We start from the raw sequence: 14,212 nt of genomic DNA on the forward strand, positions 1-14,212 counted from the left end.
AGCTAGCAACAAGATAACAACAAAACACAAGGTTGAAATAACAAATTACATTTCACGTTAACGTCACTGTACGCTGGCAAACAATAAAAAGCCAACAGTATCTGCTAAAGAGCTCAATTGATGAAAAAGATAATCTTACCCGAGAAACCAAGTTGCGTTTCAATCTCTCGCCAGAGTCCGGTTTTCACTACTCGGTTCGAGTACCTGTTCTCTGTGATGTCGTACAGAGCTGGCCTCTCCTGGATCAAGGTGATGAGCAGGTCTTCGTTTCCGTCATTCCAGATCGCCATGATGAGATGAAAATGAATAGCAGTCTGTGTGTGCCTTCTTAAATCGTTTGTTTACGTCCCTCACTTCCGTTTCGCTTCTCATGCACTGATTCGCTAGCTGAACAGCCAATCAGAGTGATTGTTTGGTCCGACTGCCTGACCCGATGGTCAGGCAGTCCAAATAAGGCGTGTCACGGTCGACGGTGAGGGACACACCAAATTGAGTTTGGGCGACAGGACACGCTTCGTCTTCCGACTTACGAAAACAGCCGAAGTAAGATAGTAAGATGGTAAGATGAGGTTTGAGTCTGCGTGATCTGCGTGTAGGGAGGGGCAGCAGCCATACATTTTTTTTCTTTTAATAAAAATATTCATAACTCATATTCGAATACATGAATAATTATTCGAATACCTGAATAATTTCGAATATTCGATTAATCGTTCTCATCCCTAATATACATCACTGCAGTTATTATCGGGTGGAATACCCTTACCTACTGGCCTAGTTAAATGAATGTGGTTACTTTTTTTTGGCTGGGCAGTGTAGTTTTGAGTTTTACACACCGTCTTATTTGACTTTCTCAGGATTTAAAACTGTTTTTGGGGGCAGACCTCCACAAAGAAAAAAATATATTTACACAGGTGAGGTCATAATCTTAACAGTTTGTTATGCTCATCGAGTCATCCGTGAGCAGAGCATCAAGTTGGCATGCCTATTACAGCTGAATGCGGCGATTACCATGTTGTTCAGCAAAACGCCTCACAAACATATCAAGATCTAAAGCTTTAGTGCGTTTTGATTCAATGCTGAGTACAGCCAAACTTGACTAGTCTCTTCTCTGTCATTATAGACCGCAAATACCTCATTCCTTCCATCTACTTGGGTCGGAATGCTTCTCCTTTAGCGCCGTCCCGTTCAAATGAAATCGCCGCCACATTTCCACGCTCTCGCCAGGGCCAGGGGACTCGCATCTTGTGCTGCATTCACTTACACTCGGACATTAGGGATTTTCTCTCATAAATGTCCAATGAGCCACAACTTTCAAAACAAAGTTGCCAACTGGGGTGGTAGGGCCTATTTTTAGGGTGGCACTTGCCACCCCGGTAGATCCGCCCATGCTCTGCTGAGCGAAAAAACCCAAAGCTCTGACCTGAAGGAGCTAACACTTGGTGACTCCTGCTGGAGGAAAAAAGTGTGTTTGGTATGTTACTGGATGTTACCCATGACCGAAATGAAAAATCAAAGTCATTTGTATCACACGGGGGAAATATATTAAAACTGCTCACCAAAATAAATTATAGGACCATGGATGAAACCAAATAAATGATGTACATTTAATTGGAAACTCGGATAATGATTTAAAAATACAAGAAGCCCTCACAGGAATCCTTAGTTTATTAAGTTGACTCAGTATTTGTATTAACTTAAGGCTCGATAAAGAGTTACTGTTTGTTGAGATTTGAAAATGTTTACCGTGGTGCCAGGGTAGAGGGCGCTGTGGTCCACTCTGACCAGACGGTCCACCGTAAATTATAACCGAAGAAGAAGAACACGTGTTTCCGGTGTTTTCTCTTCGTCCCATCCTGCATGGGAAACAGCCTGTCTTGTAAATACTTAGTTATAAGTCAGCGAAAGGAGTGAACATGGTTCGTAAATTAAAGCACCATGAGCAGAAGTTGCTGAAGAAGGTGGACTTCATCAACTGGGAGGTGGACAACAACCTGCACGAGGTCAAAGTGCTGCGGAAGTACCGCATCGAGAAGAGAGAGGACTACACCAAGTAAGAAACACCGACTGTTAAAGACTCTATTATAAAGCCAGGCTACGATGAAAACACGTTAAACATTTATATTTTAAGTTGAAATAAAACGAGTGTATCCGAGGCTAAGGTTGACTTCCGAAATGGTTAGCTTGAAACTGAGCTATAGCTAACAGTGACATCCTCAGCTGCACTACATCAAACTTTAAAGCTTATCAAAGCTGATGAAGCCTGTGTCAGTTGTTCTTAAATATGAATAATTATATGAATCGTAACTTGGCTTAATAACAGAGTCTTTAACACAGCAGTTATCCATAGGTAGTGATGGCGAGATGAAGCCTTATGAAGCTTTTCCAGCCAATTGGTTCGCAAAAGATTTCATCTCATGAGGCTTCATCGTGGGTTTCATTTGAACACAAACCCCCTGTTGGTCAAAGTGTGTTAAACAGGCAGATTGGACATCTCAACAGTGTGCTCTATCTCAGACCGAGTTCCCAATGAGTAAAGCCTTAGGATAACTCTAAACATTTTAACAATATTGTTTATATTCCAGTTGAATGATTGTGATTGAAAAGCCTAAGGAGGCTGGTAAACATTGCAAAGAGGGATTTGTATTCCTTAATAATATTCGTAAACGTAACCATGTTGTAGCCTGAGAAAGGCTAAACCATATAAAAGAATACATTCTACATTATCACATTTAGCTACAGCTAAATGTGATAATGTGTGCTGTGAAATGTAGCTTTTATAAACAAACAAAAAGACGTATTGACCAGTCGTTGAACCAGGGACCCTGCGGTTGTAAGTCAACCGCTTTCCAGCTGAGCCACAGCACACACACTGAATCTATATGAATAAACTAGATACTATTTTGTATTTATTTATTCAAGTTTTTATTCGTACATTTATTTATGCCTTTATTTATTTATACTTATGACATGTTCCGACCTCTATATAAGTGAGGGTCTGAGCTAGTGCTGCACGATTCTTGCTCAAATGTGAATCACGATTTTCCTCCATAAGAATTGAGATCGCGATTCTCACACGATTCTCATCGTTTCAATGGAAATATTTATTGCACTCTTACTCTTAGACGTCACGTGAGTACAATGAATTTAAACAGACACCATTTGTCTCTTGTAAAAAAAAACATAACTTTGTCTTTAGTCTGTAGTTGCTGAATACTGAACACACATAATAAATACCCTTTGTTTTGCGGTTTTAACTTCTTTTTTCCCCCACAAAACCAAACGTTTTATGGTCATGAATCACCAGTATCCTGGATGGCTTGATTTTAGGCTTAAAATAATTTATATAAATATTTTTGGAAATCTCTAAGGGAAAAACGTATGGGGTCTGGAAAGATGGAATAAAAATAATGGCCTATTCATTTAAGCCTGTGTATAAATATGTACCCAAATGGCGGGGGGTACTATAATATTTAGACTATACATTACAATTTAAAATGGTGGTAATTAGTTAAATGAAATAAGATTATTTTTTTAAAATACATAAACATGTTCAGTACAATATTGACAGTTAATTTAACTCTACACTCTCAGACTTAAATGAACAGAGGACTTTACTGTGGGATGGATTGTACTCGACTCACCTATAGCCAGGTGTAGCCTGTGGCCAAAACACTGGAGCCTTGTCCATTTGTTTATGTCGGATGCTTTTATGATGTTTGATCCACTATCTGTAGTGATGCACACCATCCTTTTCGGATCCAAGCTCCAGGAGTGGAGACATTAATCCCACTGCAATTTCGTCGCCCGTGTGGTCCACGGGGAAGAAAGCTGTCTGAAGGCACCGACTTTTCATGGTGAAATCACTGGTGATGAAATGCACCGTCAGGCTCATATATGGTACGACTGGACCACAGGTCAGTTGTTGTCGCAAAGTGCTGGACATCTTTCAGTTCTGTCTCGACTGTGGTTCGAGTCTTGTAGTACATGGCAGGTAATGCAGTACGTGAAAAGTAGTTGCGGGAAGGCACTGAGTACCGCTTATCCAGCGTCTTCATCAAGTTATTGAACACTTCATTTTGAACTGTATTTATTGATGCCATATCCTTAGCCAAGTAAAAGGTGATGGCTTTCGTTATCTCTTTGTGCCTTCGCGAGCTGTGTGAATATGGTGTTCCGATGAATAGCGTTTGGCTTATGGATGTTTGCGTCGTTGTCTGGGGGTTTGATTTTTTTTTCGGGTTGTCCTTCTTTGCTAAAGCATACGGTATTTTATGGTGACGTTGCAGGTGATTTAATAGGTTTGTGGTGTTACCTGACGTCATTGCGACGATGCGAGAACAATGCTTACAGTGGACGACTTTTTGTAAGTCGTCATCGGGATCAAATCCAAAAAGGTTCCACACACTGTATGAATGTGGTCCTTTTTTCGGCACAAGCACAACTTCCCTCTCACTCTGGCCAGAGTTGCCACCGGGATTTTCATCGGTGTCATTGTCCTCGACCTCCTCGTCACTCATTTCTGTTTTTCCTGTACTACTAGTCGCTCTCGTCACTCTTTGCTAATCAGTGCTAATGCTAACGCTTCTGTAAACATACTGCCGGCTCCTGCCCTCATGTGCTGCAGTCAGTGAGTGTTGCCAGGTATACTTATTATAAGCCACATTGGGCTTATCTTTCTGTGAAGTTGCTTGGCAGTAAGTAATAATGGTTGTTGCGGTTGTGAGCTTGTAGACCCGACATGTATAGGTTTAAAGTGCTCATGTTCTTGTGCGCTTGTTGTCATAGACCTGGTTGCTTATTCCTTCCGCAAAAACTGGCAACACGAGTGGCTGCAGCGTTAACACGGCATGAGAGGAGGAGAGACAGACAGAACACTACCATTTGGATGCGATCATGGTACTTTAATGTTAAATGTATAGAGTATATTTGCTTTACATCGTTTAAGTATGATTGACATTGCAAGTTGGTATTATTCAGAACCAAAATAATAAAAAATCAGCTTGATGTCATAGGATCGCCGTAATTTAGAAATGAGATCGCATAGGTGTCTGAATCGAGATAACGATCTTTTTTCGATTAATCGTGCAGCACTAGTCTGAGCTCTCTTGATTCCATCGTGTCACCGGGCCCGGGTACAGGAGGGGTAATATGGTTCTTATTATACATCATGGGTATTATGAGCGTTGTGGTTCAACCGATCTAAAGCACTTTCTGAAGCAGTCACGTGGCGTCGACAGGCAGCGAGGCTTCGTTTGTCATCGATGACGTCACTGGCCCAAAACGATACAAGCCTCGATACAAGCTTCACAAAAAGCTTCAGGGATTACTCGACACACGCTCCGAAGCCTCGGCGCAATACGTAACATCACTATCCATAGGTTCATTAGGAAATGAAACGTTATGCATCCCACAGACATGTTTGGCACACTCCTGACTAGCTCTTTTGTTGATGTACAACATACGTCAATATTTTGTAGTGTTTTATCTTCTATATTTAAGTGTATTGTCTTTACAGACATACTTTGAATCAATTTCATTAAATATAATATCATTATAATAAAACCTTTAAATCTTGCATGAAAATATGGGGATTTGATTTAAACAGATTGCGATATTTGTCCAAGACATGACATGTTCTACTTTGTTAAAGGGGAACAACCAACAGTTAAATGTCATACACATAGAAAACCCATTGATCAAATGTATGCTTAAATTGTATGACTCCATATATATGACTTAAACATCCTGATAAAGTGTTGTCAATGTAAACCATTAAAGGAAAATACACCTTCCTGCATTATACCTCCAAAGGATTGGGAACTAATGTGCAAAAAACCGTAGCACAACAAACTCGGACCACTGCAAAGATACACATGTAAGATTCTTATCTGATATTTTAAGTACAAAGACAATTTAACGGCATATTGCTGGAGAGATGCAGTGAACACAAGGCAAACTAAATGGGTGACATATACAACCCAAAACATTGTAATTTGTATTGACAATTAATATAAGTTATAATTATTGATTTATTTGTTTCTGTTAACCATAACTTATTTACTGTCTTTTTGTTAATTATACTACACATTATTTCTTCACTTTTTAGGTTATTATTCATCTTCATTTTTGTGCTGTATTCTCTGTAACCATTTAGTTTTGTTTTTTTAAATGAAAAAACTAAACAATTCTATCAGTTGTTTATATTGTCTAAGAGTGTGTTTCCTCCTGTGTCTCAGGTACAATAAGCTGAGTCGTCACATCAGAGAACTCGTCCAGAAAATCCGAGACCTGGATGAGAAGGATGGCTTCAGAGCTCAGAGCACACACCATCTGCTGGAGAAACTGTGAGTTGTTATTGAGTGTCTTTGTGATATCCTTTACCCTGACCGAATCGTCCATCTTATACCTTTAAGTCAACACTCGGGGCTTGCTTCACAAAACAGAGGGGAGGTCTTCTACTCCCTTTGAGCTTACCTTGTGTTTTCCTGCTTGATCAAGATGGCTCACTTTCAACTATGTAGATCACCATGGCAACCTACAAGGTCACTTTTTCCTTTCGCTATAATCAACATAGCAACGACCAAGTGACCAACATGAAAACACAAGTGAAATGCGTACACACATTGTAGTACGCATGTGTGTGTGAAACTATACATCTGCTTTAAGTTGTACATTATACAGGCTCCTAGTTTGACTTATTTATGACAGTCATGGTTTATCCTTTTTGAAAGTACAATATCTCACTGATGATTTGATTGTTTCTTCACATTAGGTACAGTATCGGTCTGACGCCCACCAAACAGAATCTGTCCCTGACGGAGAAGGTCACCGCTTCTTCATTCTGCAGGTAACCCACCCCACACACATGTTGTACTCTAATAGAGTGCAGGAATAAGTCCTCGAAATGAGTTAGCATTTTAGCACTTCTGTACCGCCTCGTCTTAAAATCAATGCATTTTGGAACATATTGTTGGTAAGATTCAAGAAATAAGGTAAGGACATAAAATGTGTCAGTAAATACCGCACTGATGAATATCCAAAGCTTCTACGTGTCATTAAAAGGCCAGTTGCTAACAAGAGACTGAATGAGACTACTCAATTGCAAATTGGCCATGCGACCATGATGAAGTTTGTTTACAGCCTAACATAAGCTTTTACTTTTGGTTTGCAATGACTTTAATCTCATAAAAGTGGTGAATGTGAAGATCAACCTGCTGAACAAACGTGTGTCGGCCATGGTTCTTATTTTCTGCATAGAATTGGAAATCCAGTGGGAAAATCCCACTGCTTTATAATCAAGGGAACGCTTGCAATGCTAACTTCCGGGTCAACTGTAGTGGCAAGTCCTTATGTTGCCTTATATGCTAGAACCAAATGCTTCCAAAAGCATTTTCTAACACTACTGCACCCTTTCTTGATATGTGCCGTTTCCTCTGCATACTCTAATGAGGGTTATTCTTCTCAAGCGCTTCAAGGCCACAGGGCTGATTGGGCAGACTATGTTGAAACTACTCCTCTTCACACTAAGTTTGAACTTCCATATTTTGCTAACTGTTATACTTTCTGTAGCTCAAGGACACATGTGTCTAATAGCGGTATGAGACATCCGTGTGAAAGCAGATTTCTGAGGCGTTCCGCCGCTACACAACACTCTGTCTGCCCGCCCTATCTTGTATAGCTTTGCTATGCTGTGACTATTGCACACACTCCTGCAGACTACTCTGTACTCTGTGAGACCTGTGCCTTTGAAGCTTCAGATAAATAACCAGAAGACTACGCTGCCTGCTTTCACCAGTTTATTATTGATTACTCTCATTTTACATCTTTACAGTATTGACAAGTTTAAAATATCCACGACACAACCTACACAAATACATCATCACAGACTCCTCAGTAGAGACCATGATTATCACTCGTCTGTTTTCTCTCCACGTGTGACTCCTGCAGGAGGAGGCTGCCCAGCATCATGCTGAACCTCCGTATGGCTCAGAACCTGAAGACCGCCATCACCTTTATCCAACAAGGACGTATCCTTCACTTCAGCATTGTTGTGTCTAGAATGTCCTTCCACAGATAACTTAGTTTGGTCTATGCCCATGGGAATAAATATGTTTGCAGTATTGACCTTGACCCAGTCTCCGATGTGCGAGTTGGCCCGGAGATTATCACAGACCCAGCATTTCTCGTCACAAGGTTAGTTTACAACATTTGGTTCTGCCAAATGATTGGTGTTGAACTACTCTGTGCTAAAGGGCATGACACAAAAACCTACATTACTGAAAATATAGATAAATGTGGGAAAGCATCTCAATGGATGCAATATGTACACGTTGACTTTTTTTCAGAAATATGGAAGATTTTGTCACTTGGGTGGACTCCTCCAAGATCAAGCAGCATGTCCTGAATTATAATGATGAGGTGAGTGAGATTTATGGATCCACATCCACATCAAATCATAATGAAATTGTAATTTAAAAAAATACTCTTACTAGGGTAACAACAATAAAGCATTCATTCAAAGGCAGCTGGATCATCCAGGCGTGCTTTGAGGAGCTGAACTCAGTGAGGTTTCAGTTTGCTGAAGCCGGCACTGCTGTATTTGTTCTTCGGCCAGACGGATCTGCATCTCGTAGTCTCGTAGACATCGTCCCTCTCCGTGTCACGGCTCAGCAGAGTCTCGTAGGCATCGTCCCTCTCCGTGTCACGGCTCAGCAGAGTCTCGTAGACATCGTCCCTCTCCGTGTCACGGCTCAGCAGAGTCTCGTAGGCATCGTCCCTCTCCGTCTCACGGCTCAGCAGAGTCTCGTAGGCATCGTCCCTCTCCGTGTCACGGCTCAGCAGAGTCTCGTAGGCATCGTCCCTCTCCGTCTCACGGCTCAGCAGAGTCTCGTAGGCATCGTCCCTCTCCGTGTCACGGCTCAGCAGAGTCTCGTAGGCATCGTCCCTCTGCTCTGGTTTTCTGGTGCGCTTGCATTTTCTCTTTGGAGGTGGCTCTTGCAGTGTGTCATCAGGCCTGGCTGAAGGTCCAGCTTCTGGATCCACATGGGTCAGGAGGACCTCGTCTTGAATGGTGTGTCACATCAGGTGCATTGACGACCTGAAATGAAAGTTTATCAATATACTTTATACCCCTTAATAAGATGATCACAAGCATGTAACCTGGAAAATTGTAGTACTAGGATGCTATGTAAGACATATAGCCATTGTAGTACTATGAAAATAACAATTATACAAGATAATAATTGTAGTTCTATAGGAACAAGGATACAATCACACATACCTGCTGCTGACCACCAATGATATCAAGCACCACATCTGTGTATTGTCCCCTTTTATGTGCTTTGTTACCCGTCTGTGGTCTTTGGCAGCTTGCTGCTTCAAATTCTTCCACCTCAACCTCACTTGGTCCACCGTCCTCTTGTGTCCAGATCCTGTGGCATTCACATTGTCTGTAACTTCCATCCATATTCCGCTCTTCACTTTAGTCGCTCCACCCTCTCTGTTAGCTCCAACTATGGAGTCATACTTGTTCCTTACACCCAGCAGCAGGGCACGGGCCTCAGCAGATGTAAAATTAGGCCCCTTTTTGTCCATCTTTCCAACTCAATGGTTTGGTCAGGTCAGCATTTAGTTGTATAGGTCTGGCCTGGCTATTAATGACATAATTAACCACAGGCCCTAACCAATCTGGACATTCATTCCAGGTGTGTATTTGCAATTGGTTGTTATTCAGAGACTGATGGAGGCCTACTGACTGAAACAACAGTCAGAACACAGTCATGGCAGGGATTGTTCACATCTTCCATGCTGGAAGGAGAGGTCACCGCCAAAGGGTCCACCCCGAGCGCCCCAAACCTCTCCAACAGTACACAACAGAAGAACTTTATGATCGTTTTCGATTTGGACTTAATGACATCAACTACATTGCTGATCTGGTCAGGCCACAACTGCAGTGCAGAGCCTTGCCGGGTCATGCTCTGACGGTAGAGGAACAGGTCCTCATTGCCCTGCGCTTTTACGCATGCGGAACATTCTATGAGGTCATAGCTGACAGCATGGAGTCCACAGGACAACAGTGGGGGAAGTGGTGACAGCTGTGTCTGATGCACTGGCTCGCCTGCTGGATCACTTTGTGACTTTTCCCACTGATGGCCAGATTGCCAAAGTGAAGCAGAAGTTTGTTCTTCTGGGACACATGCCCAAGACCATTGTGGTGATCGACTGCACCATGTACATATTCAAGCACCTCGTCAGAGGAAGTGGGAATATGTCAACAGGAAAGGGAGGCACAGCATCAATGTGCAACTTGTGGGAGATGCTGACCTTGCCATCACCAACTGTGTTGTGAGACGGCCTGGGTCAGTCTACGATGCACGTATCTTCAGAGAGAGCCGGTTGTTCACTGAATTCCAAACCAACAGGCCGGATGGAGTTATATTAGCCGACAGTGCCTACCCACTCCTACCATGGGTGATGACACCTTTTCCCACGGCCAACACTCCTTCACAGATGCGCTACAACAATAGCCGCGTTCACACTGCGGTACTTTTCCCACAAAGGTTCATGCGAACTTAGTTCATGATCGCGTTCACACCAAAAAGAGCCGGTACTAAAAGTAGTTCATGCGAACCTTTTTACCCCCTCGAAAGTCCCTGCTAGAGAGCAGGGACTTTCGAGCGGCTCTTTTTTGAGAAAAGAGCTATATTCCTGATTGGCTGGGCGGATTGCAAACCACGCCCCGTAAAACTCCCAAAAAGTTTTGTGAAGCCGCCATTTTATTATCCTCGCATTAGCATTATTAGCATTAGCCCAGCGCAGAAACGCAGAGAGACTAACTTATGGCAACACACAATAAAACATGGGAGCGGTGGAGATGAGGAGGTGTCGGCGTTCTGGCGATTTACTCGAAGGCTTCAGTAGAAGCTGCTGGGAGTCCCAGCAGCTTCTACTGAAGCCTTCCCCAACTCCGGGGACTTTGGGCGGCAGTACACGCCGTGAAGTGGTTTGCGGCCTGCCAGTAAACCCAAAGCAGAAGAAGAAGAAGTGACGTCAGCGGCTTCATTTGCCTAATCCACCCCCAGGGACTTTTCCGGCTTAGTTCATGCGAACTAAAGAGTTTGCATGAACCTTTGTGGGAAAAGTACCGCAGTGTGAACGCGGCTAATGCCCATGGAAGAACAAGGTGTGCCATTGAGCGCTTGAATGGAGTACTGAAGAGGCGTTTGCATGCCTCAACTATCTGAGAGTGGAACCCCAAGGAGCATGCCAAATAACACTGGCTTGTATTGTGCTACACAATATCGCTGTCCATCGCAGAGTCCCCCTCTCTGACCTCTGACATCGATGATCCCCCAGAGCCCCTCACCTGCTGATGATCTAGGCCAGGGGTGGCCAACCCGCGGCTCTCGAGCCGCATGCGGCTCTTTGCCTAGTTTCATGTGGCTCTTCAGTTCATATCGAATTGTATATGTGTGAGTTTGGGGGAGAGACACTGACTCCTGACTAGTGTTGACGGTGTACCGATACTTGAAATGTACCGCGATACCCTGCCGTTAAAAACGTTAATATTCCTCCGTTTCATTAGTATCGGTACTTTAAGAATGACGGGGGAAAGTACTCCGGTGAGCAAGCGCCGTTTAATAAGAGCTGTATGTGTTCAGCGCTCTGCTTCCACTCCCTGCACTGCAGCCGTGCCTGCAGTCCCTCCCCTCTCAAGCACGCTCAAGTGCCTCCCCTCTCTCGTGCACGCGTTAGCTGCCAGAGTGCAACTGCCGCTGCGCCTCGGCTTGTAAAAAAAAAAAAAGACGCCAGAAGTATTTGAGCTATATCTCTGACAGTGAGGGCAAGCCTACGGACACCACGAGGCCTGTCTGAAAGACATGTATTAATTTTATTTAATACGAACTCTTGTCATTTATTTTATTTATTGTTCTCATTGTTTAAAAGTTTGTTATGGTTCTGGTGTGAAATAAAGCACAATAATTACATTTAAGACTGTTTCCCTCTTTTTAAGAAAAGTATCGAAAAAGAATCGGAATCGCAATTCTTGACTTGGTATCGAAACCAAAATGTTGGTACCGTGACAACACTACTCCTGACAGTTAACCCTGATATTTAGTAGGTCTGTTAAGTACTGAATGCTGATCATTCTGACGTAATTTGGCCGGTCAAAGTTGTTTGGGCTCGGATCAAATCGCTCCGTTACTTTCGTCCCGTGTTACTTTCGTCCCGGCTCCCGGTGTGTATATGTGTGGTGTCAGGTGTCAGTATGAGAGGATGACAGCGTGTCTAATTTTGATGTGGCCCAAGAGCCAATCACAATAATACCTGCGATGCAGTGAACCAATCACCTTTGAGGGGGGGGAAACCTATCGTTGATTAAACACTATCCAGTGTTTCCCCTACCATTGTCTTGGAGGGGCCCCGCGCCCCCCCTGAAATTCAAGGTGTTAAAATATATATATATATATTTTTTATATATATATATACAGCACCAAATTGCAAATAATCTATGACTACTGTCACTTTTCACATTGAACATGTGCTCTTATATTAAATAAACTAAACGCTTTCATCTTAAATTGTGAGTTTAGTGTTTTTGACCCTAAGAAACACTGATGCATTAATCAATAACAATAATCCACAGCTCCTCTCTCTGCTCCAGAGGATTTAAAAAATATATATCCCAATGCTACAAAAACGCATCAGTGACGTGGTTGAAATCTTGTCTCCAGAAAACAAAAAACTGAAACGAGCGGTATCAGTGACTGTGTGATGTGGCTGTTTGCAGTAACAGAGAAAACATGTGGCTCTTAACCTCTGACTGGTTGGCCACCCCTGGTCTAGGCCCACCTATGGAGTTCCCTCTAAATGAGAGACTGAGTGGTGGTGCAAGGCGAGATGCTTTTGTCTGCAATTACTTTTTGAAAGGTGATGACAGATGATGGACTTTTTTTTTGTTGAAGATATTTTTAATTTAATCTAAATTACATTTGTGATTGACAATCTTTGTTGTGATACTTTCATGAGCATAAACATTTATGTCATCAACATTTGGTTGAAAACAAAATGGGCCACAAACATGAGCAAAAAATGGAAAAATAAAATGTATTTCCCATGAAGGCTAAAAATTGTGTATTATTTCAGTTAACAAACTTTGCCATCTAATTTAAATTGAAACATATTTTAAAATAAATTGTACAGTACATTTTGCTCTGGTAATCCACTGGAAACCCACCCCTCTGGTGGGATCAGGAGAATCCAGTTGTTTGGGATCAAATTGATCCCAATCCTGTGTTGTCGGTTTGAACCCGATTTGATCCAGATTAAAGCTCGGCTTGGATTTCCTGATCTGATCGGATATCAAAGTGATCCTAACTCTGTTTTTTGGTTTTGAACTCCCCAAAAGATAAATCTGATCAGATAGGGATTAAAAGTGTTGAACTCTTGGGCCCTGGGGATTGAACCAGTCATGCAAATGGTTATTGATAATACCATAAAAGCAGAGCATTGTGCTGATGTTGTGTGTGTTTCTTCTGCAGAGGGACGACTTTGATCTATTGGCATAAATCTGTGGTGTACGCTGTTTTCATCACCCCGGAGGAAAGGACTTTACTGTCAAATAAGGAAATGGACAACCCCCAAGGACACCTCTGAATCTCCTACCAACGTGAAAATGTGGGAAGAAAACAAGTTTTCCTAAACAAGGACAGGAGTAGATTACACACTGTTCCCCAAAGCTCTCTTTTAGTGGTGCCAGCCTCGTTTCTGGATTCATCCCCTGCTCCTCCATGAGAGCACAGTCTCAGTTGTTTCCTCATGCTCCCAGCAGAGCCCCCCCCAGACTGTTTTCCTCCTGTTGTGTGAACTTGAGCTGCATGTGAGCACCCTGCACGTGAAGAGCCTGAACCATATGGGGAAACAATCCATCTTTTTTTTTTTATATTGTCACAATGTCAGTAAAAGATAATTTTTGCTCCATTCTGATGTCTTATAAAAAATATAGTAAAATGATCATATTGTACCAAAATGTATTTTGAATGTGAAGTCTGTTGAATAGCCTTTGTAGGCCCAGAAATCTCTGCAGCATTAAAATACTTCATACAAATGCCCATGAGACATATCGTACATCGTAGTACACACTGCGGTTCTGATTCATCTTTCAGCCTTGCTTTGTGAGAGGAAAGGTTGGTTTGTAAGTACCATCCAGCTC

General features: G+C 42.5%; 1 protein-coding gene across 1 annotated transcript; it reads left to right on the forward strand.

Annotated features, from left to right (window-relative positions):
- The first annotated feature begins 1,790 nt into the window (after window positions 1–1,790).
- On the forward strand, window positions 1,791–14,111 carry imp3 (IMP U3 small nucleolar ribonucleoprotein 3). Its single transcript, XM_034105452.2, has 7 exons — window positions 1,791–2,050; window positions 6,237–6,344; window positions 6,773–6,847; window positions 7,948–8,027; window positions 8,142–8,193; window positions 8,346–8,418; window positions 13,542–14,111. Exons 1-7 carry the CDS (start codon window positions 1,914–1,916, stop codon window positions 13,566–13,568), a joined length of 552 nt encoding a protein of 183 aa, XP_033961343.1. The 5' UTR covers window positions 1,791–1,913; the 3' UTR covers window positions 13,569–14,111.
- Window positions 14,112–14,212: the final 101 nt, after the last annotated feature.

The sequence above is a fragment of the Pseudochaenichthys georgianus genome, chromosome 17, assembly GCF_902827115.2.
Source record: "Pseudochaenichthys georgianus chromosome 17, fPseGeo1.2, whole genome shotgun sequence".
Classification (NCBI taxonomy): domain Eukaryota; kingdom Metazoa; phylum Chordata; class Actinopteri; order Perciformes; family Channichthyidae; genus Pseudochaenichthys; species Pseudochaenichthys georgianus.

Excerpts from the sequence above, each read along its gene's own strand:
- imp3 (XM_034105452.2), top strand. The coding sequence starts at position 1,914 with ATGGTTCGTAAATTAAAGCACCATGAGCAGAAGTTGCTGAAGAAGGTG. Across the intron at positions 2,051-6,236 it reads AAGAGAGAGGACTACACCAA|GTACAATAAGCTGAGTCGTC; the intron begins GTAAGAAACACC and ends CCTGTGTCTCAG. Across the intron at positions 8,028-8,141 it reads CACCTTTATCCAACAAGGAC|ATGTGCGAGTTGGCCCGGAG; the intron begins GTATCCTTCACT and ends ACCCAGTCTCCG.